The 12,842-nt window shown below is 41.6% G+C and overlaps 1 protein-coding gene across 1 annotated transcript in view; it reads right to left on the bottom strand.

Moving 5' to 3' along the window:
- Nucleotides 1-12,842, bottom strand: part of USH2A (usherin) — a 558,238-nt gene that overhangs the window by 436,723 nt on the left and 108,673 nt on the right. Inside the window, exons 15-18 of the mRNA XM_026657662.2 lie at nt 8,554-8,712; nt 6,463-6,957; nt 3,874-4,146; nt 536-693 (exon numbers count right to left, since the gene is read on the bottom strand). Of these exons, the coding sequence (XP_026513447.1) occupies nt 536-693; nt 3,874-4,146; nt 6,463-6,957; nt 8,554-8,712 (1,085 nt within the window). The remainder of the gene's footprint in view (nt 1-535; nt 694-3,873; nt 4,147-6,462; nt 6,958-8,553; nt 8,713-12,842) is intronic.

Genomic DNA, 12,842 nt, shown 5'->3' with positions numbered 1-12,842 from the left:
ATGTTTTCAAACTTTTCCCAGAAACCACAAGGGTCACCAAAAACAAAGGCTGAAATTCTTGCATAATCACCTGACTCCAAAAGGGAAAGCTTTAAAAAACAACAAGATTCAATAAAACAGAGAGATGTCAACACTGGCAAGGGGATAGAGGGACTGTGCATGGATTGCACATATTGCTGGGTGCCCTCAGGGCACATATATATGCCGCTTTTACAGAATCAACATATGCACAGCTTGAGGGTATTTACACAATTCACCTGAATTGGCTCTTCATATCTAGGCATCTCTTTCCCCTCCACTGAAATACAGCTCTCTTCAGGGGTACAATTCAACACCTATTTAAGCAATGCACACAACATTACAGAAAATGAAAAGCATGCCATAAACTGCTGGGTGAGGAAATTAGGTAAGCAGAATGTACAGTAAATAGGCAAATAAAAATTTTGCCAAGACACCAAGGCTGATACTATTTTTTTTCTTCTGTATAACATCCATATATTAGCAAACAATGAAAACAGATTGATAACAACAATACCTGGGAAAATACTGGCAACATGTTTTGTGTGGTAATTACGTTGATGCTGTATCCCATCACCTCTCCTCTTGCTACATTATCTTGTGGCTTTTCCCAAGATACATTGAGAGAATACGGTGAAAGAGGGAATACTGATGGAGATGGCATGAATACAGGAGCTAAAAACAAATGTGCTAATTTACCATAAAATAAATGAACAACATGTGTCATGCAAGTTTTCTTACTGTATTTGTAAAATGCCATCTGTTATAGACTATAAAATGTCTTTTCGCATCCAATTCCTTAATAAGCACCTTGTAAAAAATTAATTTTCAGGTTGAAATTGAATTTTATATTGTTTTAAATATTATATAAAAAGGCAAAAAAAATCACCTATGCAAAATAAAACCTTGATTTTATAATGCACATGTTTTTAAAGAGGTACTAACCACCACTTAGCTACTAAACACCTTTTTTGGCAGATATAGGTAGGAAGTACATAGATGAAAAGCTCTCAGATGCAAAATTTTCATGTGATCTGGAAAAAACCTGATAAAAGCAATGATTGTTCAATGCTTAATCACCTTAAAAGCAATTTTGTTTGCTGGGCAGGTTTGAAATTAACACATCTCTCACTTCTTATAGAGGAATGCTCCTGTCTTGGATAATAAAACCTTTAAAAGCAGTCTGCACTGTAGTAAAAGCCCCACCTTCTCACTTTGTAATGATAGAATCCCAAATCAGAGTGCCTCTTATGTACAAACACTGTACTAATGGACCTCTTCCCAAGAGAAAATTTGACACTTTTGTGATATATGCTTTTTAAAAACTGACAAGCAGAAAGACAAATTCTAAAAGGGGTTTTAGCCTAGCCTCCCATTTTGTGGAAGCAAATAACTGAGGACATGATTTTGGAGGCACCAGCAAATGCGAGCACCACTAATGAGTAGGGCTCCACGTCTGTCATGGAAGTCACGGAAATCACAGTTTCCGTGACTTTCTGCAACCTCCGTGACTTCTGCAGGGGCCAGTGTGGCTGACCACAGGGCCTCCCAAGCAGCTGGCTCTGGGGTCAACTGCTCAGATAGCCCCCGGGGACAGCCACACTAGCCGCTGCTCTAGCGGCCCTGGGCAGCCGTCCCCAGCTGGCCAGAGCAGCCATGGTCCCCGGCAGCTGGCATCTCTGGTCCTGGGTGCATGCCCCCCGAGCAGCGGCCCCGTTCTGCTTCCCCAGCGCCCCACCCCAAGATTTAATCACAGGTATAAGTCACGGGCAGGTCATGGGCTGTGAATTTTTGTTTATTGCCCGTGACCAGTCTATGACTTACTAAAAATACCTGTGACTAAATCGTAGCCTTACTGATATTGATGAGACATTTAACCACTGAAATCTGAGCTCTATCAGATAGGAAAAGCCAGAATTGTCAGGAGAGCTCAGCTCCAATTTAGGCAAGAAAATAAGTAGCCTTATTATCAGAAGAGCTCAGTATGTTGAATACTGAACTCTTTTGAAAATCTGGCCATAGGTGTCACAACGCCAGCTGTTGCGTGCAGAGTACTTTTGAAAATCTGGTCCCTACTTAGGTGCCTGGCCCTTATTTAGTGCATGAGAGCAGAGCTCTTTTAAAAATCCAGCCCCACTTGTGAGTGCTGAGTTCTTGAAAATATGGACCTGAACCTTTTTGAAAAACCTAGCTGTAAATGCAAACTAAGGCCCTGATACTCGATCATAAGCCAGTTCATTTATAAGCCAACCCCGCCAAGATGGATAAGTAAAAACGGAAACATTTTATAACCCATTCATAAGCCGACCCCATAATTCAGGGGTCAGCAAACTTTGGCTCCTGGGCCATCAGGATAAGTTGCTAGTGGGCAGAGATGGTTTGTTTACTGCGAACGTCTGCAGGCACGGAGGTAAACCTAAGTAAACAAAATGTCTCGGCGCACCAACTGCTTACCCTGACGGGCTGAGACAGCAACTGGTGTGGAAATTTTTTTAGGGGGGAGAAATTGGGAGTCAGGGGAGTAACCCCTGGGACCACCCCCCACATGACCCCACCCCTAGCCCGGGACCCCCACACTCTCCCCATCCCATCCCTTCCCACCTTATCTGGGGAGGATGTCTCTGGCATGGCTGGAGCTGCTCCGGCAGGCTGGGCAGCGCGGCTGCAGCCTGCTCCGGCGGGCCAGACCAGGCAGCGCGGCCGCAGCGTGTTCCAGCAGGCTGGGCTGGGCGGCACGGCAGCAATGTGCTCCAGCGGGCCAGGCAGCGTTGCCACAGCCTGCTCTGGGGGGTGGGGCCAAGTGGCACGGCTGCAGCCTGCCAGCCCCGGAGCAGCAGCTGCTTCGGAGGCTGGGGGGAGAGCAGCGTGGCCAGAAGCGGAGAGACTCTGGCCCCGCCTCTTCCCTTCTGGCTCTGCTGCCTCTCCTTGCTCCCTCTGTTGGGGGGAGGGGCTGTGTCCTACCTCTCCCTCTCTATACCCATTCATAAGCCGACCCCCTTCTCTGGTGCTTCCTATTTTTACTAAAATAATGCGGCTTATGAACGAGTATATACGGTCATTTAAGCATGTATTTAAAGTTAGGCTCATGCTTAAGCATCTTTCCTGAATAAGGACTTAAATGATATTCATTGCATCCACATTTATTTCTTCCCCCAAAATTGCAAGTGCTACAGAGTCTGAGTTTGTTGACCTTCAAGGCTCACCTCAAGCCCTACCTATTCTCCCAGGTTTTCAGGAAAAAAAGTGAGTTAATGAGGGTTTGCATGAAGAAGGTATACACAATGATGGGGGAAACTACATAAAATTCAAACAACAAAATCTTATTACTCTTAAGTTTGGTTATCATATGGTCTTAGATGTTTGTTGCAGTGTGATTGTGATTTTTTTCTTCCATCATCATTTTACTCATGCTAAATTTCGAGCAAATTTAAGTGAGTTTTGGATAGATAAGATAAGCAGAATTTGGCCCTATATGGCTATTTACTTAACATAAAAGCTCTCTCTTTTAAATACACTCTAGGGCCTGGTCTACACTAACACCCCAATTCGATCTAAGGTACGCAACTTCAGCTACGTGAATAACGTAGCTGAAGTCGACATACCTTAGTTCGAATTTACCGCGGTTCAGACGCGGTCCACACGCGGCAGGCAGGCTCCCCCGTCGACTCCGCGGTACTCCTCTCGCTGAGGTGGAGTACCGCAGTCGACGGCGAGCACTTCCTGGTTCGAATTATCGCGTCCAGACCAGACGCGATAAATCGAACCCGGAAGTTCGATTGCCAGCCGTCGAACTACCGCGGTAGTGTAGACAAGCCCTAGGTTTTTAAAAATTAGTTGATATGAACTAATACTTACCTCCTTCTCCAGTTCTTCCTGATATCCAGTCTGAAAATATGCTACCAGCCATGTTTACGGCTAAAACACAAAACTCATACTCTGTGAATGGCTCAAGATCAGTAATTGTGGTGCTGGTCTGAGGTGGCATTAATGCGTTTTCATTAGCAGACTCCATAATTGGCTGAGGACTGAGCCATCCACTGCTTTGGAAGATGCGACTTTCAGGAGGAATACGATTTCCATCTGATCGTAATGCTCCTCTCATATAGATTTCATACCTTATGATTATACCTAGAAATAACAGTGAGTAAACAATAGTAATTTATTGCAAATTGTTATTCAGCATCCAATTAAAATATCAATAAAAATATTTTAAAAACTATTAATCTAGCAATAGAGCCCATAGAAAATATAATGCACGGAAAGGTGTAATTTTAATTGCTATAAAAGTTCACTTAGCTAGGGATATTTTTCCCCCTAATTTGTTGTTATTCTATCACAACTTTTGTTGTGGTTGTTATTTGATTAAACACATAATTTTTGCACTTGAAAAAAATCTTAGGTTGGACTATTATAATTTGATTTGTTATGCTTTTTCTCTAAGGACAGATAAAAGATTGTTCTAGAGAGTTCCTACATGGATACTCTAGTAGTACAGCATAATAGTATTTTCAAAGGAACAAGTGTTTGTGCAATGGGCAGATCATTATTTAAGTGGCAGCAATGGGCAGTGTCTTTAAAATAAGGTGTGATGGGATACTGTTTTTTGCCAATTTTCCGTCAAAGGGAATCTATAACTAAGTGGCAAGATCTCAGTGGTCAGGAAACAGCAGTTGGACTTAGGTACAGCACATTACTTAAGTGCATACCTAATTTTGAGCGCACGAGTAGGCCCATTAACCTCATATGCTTCAAATTAGGCATGTACTTAAGCACCTTCCTGAACTGAGGCCTGAGAGAGCAAAAAAATGTAAATATTTAAGGGGAGACATCTGAGAGACCAGGAACATCAGCACAGCCAGACGCTAATAAGCATCACAGTGGATAAATATCTGGAGCCAAATTTATGGACTTCAAGGAACTGAATAACTATAATTGGTGGTCGTAGAGGCGGGGGGGGGGGGGGGGGGGGGGGGAGGACAGGACGACAACTTGTCCCTTTGTCTTTTTGACAGACAGAAAGATCTGACCAGGCATCAAAGGAAATGAAATAGCATTGTTCACAGCTGCCTAGTCTTGCAAGTACATGTAAGTGATGGTAATTTTAAACTAAGATAATTAAATTACATTGGGACCTTGTTATTTTCTGTGTCATTCTTAGAGAAAAGTCACACTATCTAATATTAAGTTAAATAAAAAAATGCATACATAGGAATTATTACCTTCCCCAATATAAAATACTTTTGAATTTTAGAAAATACTAAGCATATGATATTAGCATTGAAGAGTTGTTCCTGCTATGCATGCCCCTAATATTGCTGTGCTCTACCAGAGGCACAGTCAACAGCAGCCTCTGTGGGCCAAAAAGTAGTGACCTATTTACACTATACCAGACAGGGGGTCTTACCACTCAATTGCTCTAACACTGAGTTTTCTGACAAACAAAATGAAGTGCTTCTTCCATCAGCAGTTGCTGGGAGAAGTGAGAATGGAATCCAGGAGCTGACATTGATTGCATCAACTATCATAGGCTTACAGATCAGGGAGTGGCAACCACCAAATATAACTATGAAGCATATACTGTAAGGATCAAGAGGCTAGTATTGACACGAGCTAACACTCCAGTGCCTGTAGTCATAATAAGTGCAGCCCTAAGCATACAGAAACATTCTGGTGTAGGCTAATTTCCTGACTCTCGCTAAATTAGGAAGAAAACGTCCTCACAGAAAGTGGGAACTGAGACCTGTGCACCACTTTTGTGTACACAAATGCTCTTTCCTGACGTATCTGTGAGGTTTGCCATGCAAACGTTACCAGTGTGATTTACAAGAGTCCCACAAAAATTTGGCCCATAGACTGCAAGATAAAATAGTAAACAGCAGAATGGAGTGCTTCACAGTGTCTTCCTTACAAAAGTTGGTGCTTCCACGTACAAAAACTAAAACCAAGATAGGCCCATAACACTTGGACATTATCAAATCTGTAACAAAGCTAGCTTAATAACAGCATGAGCTGCCATATATGCCTCATGGTTTAAAAAACAGATTCTCCCTGTTAATTCTCTTAGTTTGATAATCCTTTTACTTACTGATCTAGTAGATACAGCAATGGTCACTGCATCTGTGTGAACTAATTGGTGAGAAAAAATGGATTTTACAGTAAACCTTTAATTGTAAATATCATTCTTGTTGAGGCAGATGTCACTAAGTGGTAAATCCTGGTCCCATTGCAGTCACTTGGAATTTTGCACTCCAATGGAATCAAGACTTGACTCTAAGAGACTACACAATACTATCAGACAACCAATAATATTAAGAGATAGTTGAACTGATATTTTTGTCCAATGCTTGTCTCCCACTGACCTGGAAAACATGAACAGATTTAGATAAAATACTGCTTTTTCATTGTTGAATCTCAGTTTAAGAAACTAAGCGTATTAAGACTTACCATTTGGTTTTGTAGGTGGAGACCATTTTAGGGTGAGCTCTGTAGCGCTGATGTTTTGTATCACAGGAAAATGTTGCCCCTCCGGAGGGGCCTGTGCAGTAATTATGGTCAATGGCAGGCTCTGCAAACAGCCTCCACTGGTACATGCTTGAACACCAAAAATGTACTTTGTAAATGGAACCAGATTCCGAATAATTGTAGAGGTTTCTAAACCTTCATATTGGCCACAAGGCTGAAGATCAACTGAATAAGTACACGTCAAAACGTATTTTTCTATAGGCCCAGAATCGTTTGATGGGGTTGTCCAATTAAAGGAAATGGTGTGTGGGCCAACAGGAAAAATTATATTTAAATGTAGGTTTCCTTTAGGTGTCCCTGATTTTGTTCTGTACATCACTGCTGCACTCCTTGTAGAACCATGAACATTGCTGACCTTGAGGTAATAGGAATAGAAGGTATAAGGGAACAAAGTGGTGTCACTGAAGCTCTGAGTACCTAGAACAAACATAAGAAGAAAATTATGTTCCACATGTCAAACACCTAGAAACCTGTCTTGAATTTGTTGCTTTTTATGCAAGTTTTGAAAGGCCACAGTATCCACATAGGAAAAGATCAAGTATTAAAAATTTAAAATATTCTGTTATCAAGTAGTCTTCCCAACCCCAGGGTATCAGAGGAGTGGGAGAAAGGGGAAAGAGAAAAGTCAAGGCCCAAGAACAGGATTTTCATCTGCATCCTGATGATGCTAGTTTCCTGTTTTCATTTTGTCTGGAAGGGAAAAAAAAACAGAGAGTCTTTCCCTTCCCCTTTATATTTCTACATGGTCAAGTCCAATGAACTATGATTTGGAATCTTAAAATAGATTTGGGTATTATTCCATATTTTATAGCAAGCATTCTGTTTTATCTTTAAGATGGAGATTGCGATATCCTGAGTGTTCCCGCTTCCAACAGCAAAGCTAGCAGAGGGCTTAAAAAAAAATCACTCTAATGAGGTACTCTGTAATCCTATCAGCCAAATCATCAGGTCAAGTTAGAAGACTATTGTTAATTTTCCTTGAAAAGTTCAATGCTTCCACAACTGTAATTTCAAACTCTCATTTAGTAATAAGATCTGTATTCATTCAGTTGCACGTAAGTGGCATTTCCTGTGTGTACGATAGATGCCCCACTCCCCCACCCCCCTGCCCCAACACACACACTCTAAGAATAAAGTAATAAACATCAGAATATTATTAGAATACAAATTTCTGACAGCATTAACAAATTGTTCTTACTGTTGAAATGCCATGAAGGTGATTTTCACATCATTAATTAGAGTAAGTGCCAGGAAATGTCAGCAATGTAATTTTTTTAACCAAATAGAAAATAATGGTTTTGTTAAATAGGAGTATATCAATGTCTGATTATCCAAGTAGTGAATATTTAGGGTTTTTAAAGCAGCTTCTTAAATATATCAGTGGAATCATGAAATAGCGTCTTCATCTTGCACTCTGTTCTTAAACAGATTACATGGTATGATAATATGAACATGAACAAAATATATTGAACTTTACTTGTGAAAGGATTCAACTTAAATTCTAAGTTTTCATTTTTTGCTAGGAAATGAAGCAAATGAAAATCTATCATATGATTCCTCAACTTTGCGGTCATTTCTATTTCTCTCACCATATTCATCGAATCCCTTATATATGCATAACATACTTTCATCTTTGATTGACTGTGTTCAGCAGTATTACATAGTGTTTACATGTAAGGTACACAATGTAACCAAGTATGATAAGTACTTAAACATAATATATCAGAATTAAAAATAATGAGGGACTATACGGCTCAAGCATTTTTAACAGATCTCAGATTAGACACTGAACAACTGAGGCACTCAAATTCAGTAATCATTTTTGAAAATTTAATCAGATGTTTCTTTCCAAAGAAATCGAGCAGTGTGGAACCTTAGCCAACTAGTAGGAAAAACTGAATACTGAAAAACCTTATAGAACAAATGACAGGAACCTGAGATAACAATTGGAAAAAATATAATTTATATTTTTATATATATATGTCAAACACTGCTGTCTTCATTAACACTCACTATAAGGATAGTGGTCTTCCGTTGTATAAATTTCAGTCTCATCTCTATATAGTCCGTAAGTAAGCCAGTTGGAATTTGGAGAATCAGGTGGGTTCCATGAAAGATAGATAACAGAAGAATTTAGAATTTCTCCTCTGGGTGGAGGTTGCTGGGATGGAGCTAAAGGACAATTTTTTTAAAAAGAACATTTTTAAAACCAAGCTCATCAATAAACATACAAATAAATAGAAGTGAAATCTTTAGGATAAAGGTTATTCTGACACAAAAAACTGTCATGTGGACATATGGTCAATAGAACATTAATAAACAAAGCTGATGCATCAGATCTACTCTGCCACAAAGCTTTTTATCTAACTACATAAAACAAAATTTGTACATCAAAGCAGCAGCCTAAATACATTTAGAAAAACCACAGAAGTGAAACATCAGTATTACCACAGTTTTTTAAAAGCTCCTTTTTCTTTGTTTCTTTTGTTTTTAGGAAATTATCAAAAGATGGATCGTATTTCTCTGTGTACATTATTAATTTAAAGTTTGCCATCATCTGTTGCATTTTCAGAAGGTTCATTTCCATTCAACTTATCTCAATGGCCACATAACTTCATCTAACAAAGCAGAAGAGAAAAATCTTACCTCTGTGTATCATAAGGCTGCAAGAGACCAATCCTGATGTCATTGGGCTTGATTCTGTTTTACACCAATATTAACTACATACATTTCAATGGATTTACCCCCTGAATTACACTAGTATCAACAAACAGAGGCCTGAGGGGTGCAAGACAAGGCCCAGTATGTTCTAGTTACCATCGTCTTTACAGCACAAGTAAATTATCAGATTACAGTTTATTAGAGGATAGCCAGTTATCTCAGTGCAAGGCATATTTAGGTCTTGGTCTATTATCAAAGAGCAAAATTCCCTCTGTTTTCTTTCTGTGATCCAAATGAATGACCACAGTCCTTTCTGAGTGCTGGTGGTGTTGTTGTTGCTCAGTAAAATATTCTTAAATGAATTTTTATTAACATTTTTGATAAAATAGATATAATGTATAAACCAGAACACAAGGCCAATCTCCTAAGTAGGCACTACCCCTCCCCCGGCTTTCCAGAACAGAGGGGGAATGTGTTTGCCACTTTTCTGGACCTAGCCATCTTTGGGAACTAATATCTATAAGGAAAGCTCCATGAATCTAGGACCATCCTGGGTGTGGAGGTTAAACATCTTCCCTATTCTGTGGGCCAAAGAGCACACTGTGGGAACCACATCACAATTCAAAACTTGTGGCGTTTCATGGACCTTTGGCCTCTAGTTGTGTTAACATCATATATAGCAGTTTGCTGAATATGTCCAATTCTCTCTCTCTCCAATATATATATATATATATTGGAGAGAGAGAGAGAGAGAGAGATCTGCTTCGCCAAACCAGTTTTTTTTTTTTTTTTAATATGAGGACTCGACTTCCACAAATAAGACTTGTGAAGAACGATGGCACCATGAATAGCACAAGAGTCTTCAACACATAACTAAAACATGAGCTAAATGCAGAAATAACACAGAACATATTGTTAGTGTTCCTCAGGGGTGTGGAAATTGCAAAAATCTGCATCTTTTTCTTGGAAGAGGTATCCTTGGTACTATTCTTGCTTTTAGGTTCAACAAGGATTAGAGGGAGAGATTGTCAAGAGCACCTAAAGAGTTTAGGAGCAGGAGGCCAATTGAAAGTCAAAAGAACTTGCACTCCCAAATCGTTCAGGCACCTTTGAAAGTTTCCCCCACAATATAGCTATATTGTTAACCTATCAAGACATGCACTGTCCAACTGAGTAACCACATGAATTTATTAGGTTAACCTGGATTCTCTCTTGCCCTGGTTTGTTACTCTTATTTGTTGTAGCCTGTGTTATAGTTAGACTATAAGCTCTTTGGGGGAAGGAACTTGCCTTTCTGTTGTTGTTCATCCTCCCAAAATAAGTTTCCCTCCAGTAGAATGTTATTTGGACACTGATAGTGCCTTACATTTGTTTCTGCTTACACAGATTTATGTGGGTGGTGCACTTACTAATATGATAGCTGTCAGTAAAATGCTAAATTACAATGAGGAGTAATCACAAATGATGTACCACTTAAAATACAGAATTTCCATTTTGGAACATTCATTGCACTGGAAGTACTGAACATCTGGACACATCATTTTTATATGGTTCTGATTAATGAGTGTGAATTCATTGTCTTGCCACAGATCCCTAGATTTGCACAAGACTGGGCAGATAGAGAATAGCATTTACAAGGCTAGGCATTAATCTAGAAGGGCAAAGCCCCAAAACTGGTGACAACAATTAGAAACTACAAGAATACCTGAAAGGAGAAGATTACAACTCCTACATAATTTATGTCCAGAAAAAGACTCCAGTTACTATTCAGAATGCTGTACAAGTTTTCCCACTTTTTCTAATTGAAATCTATATTAATCTATGTCATTTAACATTTTATAGCAGAATTGCCATTGACCTTTATAAAATGTATACAGTGATATAAATTAGTTGATCAGTTAAAGATGAAAAGCACCATAAAAATGCTAAGTATTATTATTATAAATTCAAATGAAGCACTATACGCTTGAAAGTGAAATTCCAAAGCCAAATCAAACTATCAGGACAATGTGTTCTAGAGATGGGTCTAAACCAAAACTCTGAATCTGAATACTTTCAAATTTGAGAAATTCATGTCTGGAAATGAATACATCTTTCTGGTTCAGGCCTATTTATAGTACTGTATATGTACTTCAATGGTATACTGTTTAAACTTAACTTGATATAGGACCCAAACGCAAACTGCGAACAAAGTGAAAGTTTTGTGTGTTTGTGAGTGCCCTTTGCATGTGAGCATACACACACACAATCTACCACACAGATACAATGGTGTTGAACATGATGTAAATGCCTAGACCAGGGGTAGGCAACCTTTCAGAAGTGGTGTGCCGAGTCTTCATTTATTCACTTTAATTTAAGGTTTCACGTGCCGGTAATACATGTTAACGTTTTTTAGAAGGTGTCTCTCTCTAAGTCTATATTATATAACTAAACTATTGTTGTATGTAAAGTAAACAAGGTTTTCAAAATGTTTAAGAAGCTTCATTTAAAATTAAATTAAAATGCTGATCTTACGCCGCCAGCCTGCTCAGCCCGCTTCCAGCCTGGGGTTCTGTTCACCTAGGCCTGCAGCGGACTGAGCAGGGCCTGTGGCTGGGACGCCGACTGGCAAGGGGCTGGCAGCCGGGACCCCAGACCTGGGGGGGTGTTCAGGGGTCAGGGCAGAGGGTGCAGGGCGGAAGGCTGGGTGAGTGTGGGGGGGTCAGAGTTCAGGGCAGAGGGCAGTGGGGATGTGGGGGGTTCAGGGCAGAAGTCTGGGGGTGTGGGGGGATTCAGGGGTCAGGGCAGAAGGCTGGTGGGTGTGGGGGTGTAGGGCAGAAGGCTGGGTGTTGGGGGGGACTCGAGGTCAGGGCAGAGGGCTGGGGTGTGTGTGGAGGTGCAGGGCAAAAGGCTGGGTGTTGGGGGCGACTCGAGGTCAGGGCAGAGGGCTGGGGTGTGTGGGGGTGCAGGGCAGAAGGCTGGGGTGCTTGGCTCGTGGGGGTGCTCCCAGCCTCCTGCCCTGAGCGGCTCATGGCAGGGGGCTGGAAGGGATATGCCCTGTTCCACCCCCGTCTCCCAGGCTCCGTCCCTACCTCTCTCTGCCTGCTCTACGGAGCAGTGAGCACGCTGCCGCTCGGCTCTGCTCCACTCCCCCTCCCCATTGCAAGGGCCATCGCCGGCAGGGAGAGGGAGGGGGAGGAGGAGGGGCCGGAATGCACCATGCTGTGGGAAGAAGCGGGGGAGGGGGGAAGATTGGCTGCCGTGGGACCAAGCTTCTGCCTCCTGCCCCCGTAGGGGAGAGCAGTGGGCGGGGGGGCTGAATGGGGGGGGGGGGCGGGGACCCCCCCCCCACCACCGCTCTCCCCTGCCGGGACAGGAGGCAGAAGCTTGGTCCTGCCGCAGCCAAGTTTCCCTCCTCCCCCGCTTCTTCCCCCAGCGTTGCGCTTTCCAGCCCCTCCGCCCCTCCTCCTCCTCCTCTCACCGGGCAGGCAGCGTGCCACTCAAAATCGGCTCGTGTTTGGCATGCGTGCCGTAGGTTGCCGACCCCTGGCCTAGACAAACTAGATAAACAGATACATTGCAGAAGCAACGTCCCAAAACACATAGCCATGTGATAAAAAATGATCAGCGATGACCATAAGTCCTACTGATTTTCATTGACA

The sequence above is a fragment of the Terrapene carolina genome, unplaced genomic scaffold (assembly GCF_002925995.2).
Source record: "Terrapene carolina triunguis isolate 2854851 unplaced genomic scaffold, T_m_triunguis-2.0 Scaffold262, whole genome shotgun sequence".
In the NCBI taxonomy this organism is placed as follows: Eukaryota; Metazoa; Chordata; order Testudines; family Emydidae; genus Terrapene; species Terrapene triunguis.
Note: the sequence above shows the minus strand (reverse complement) of the source record. Positions and strands in the feature narration are given on the sequence as shown.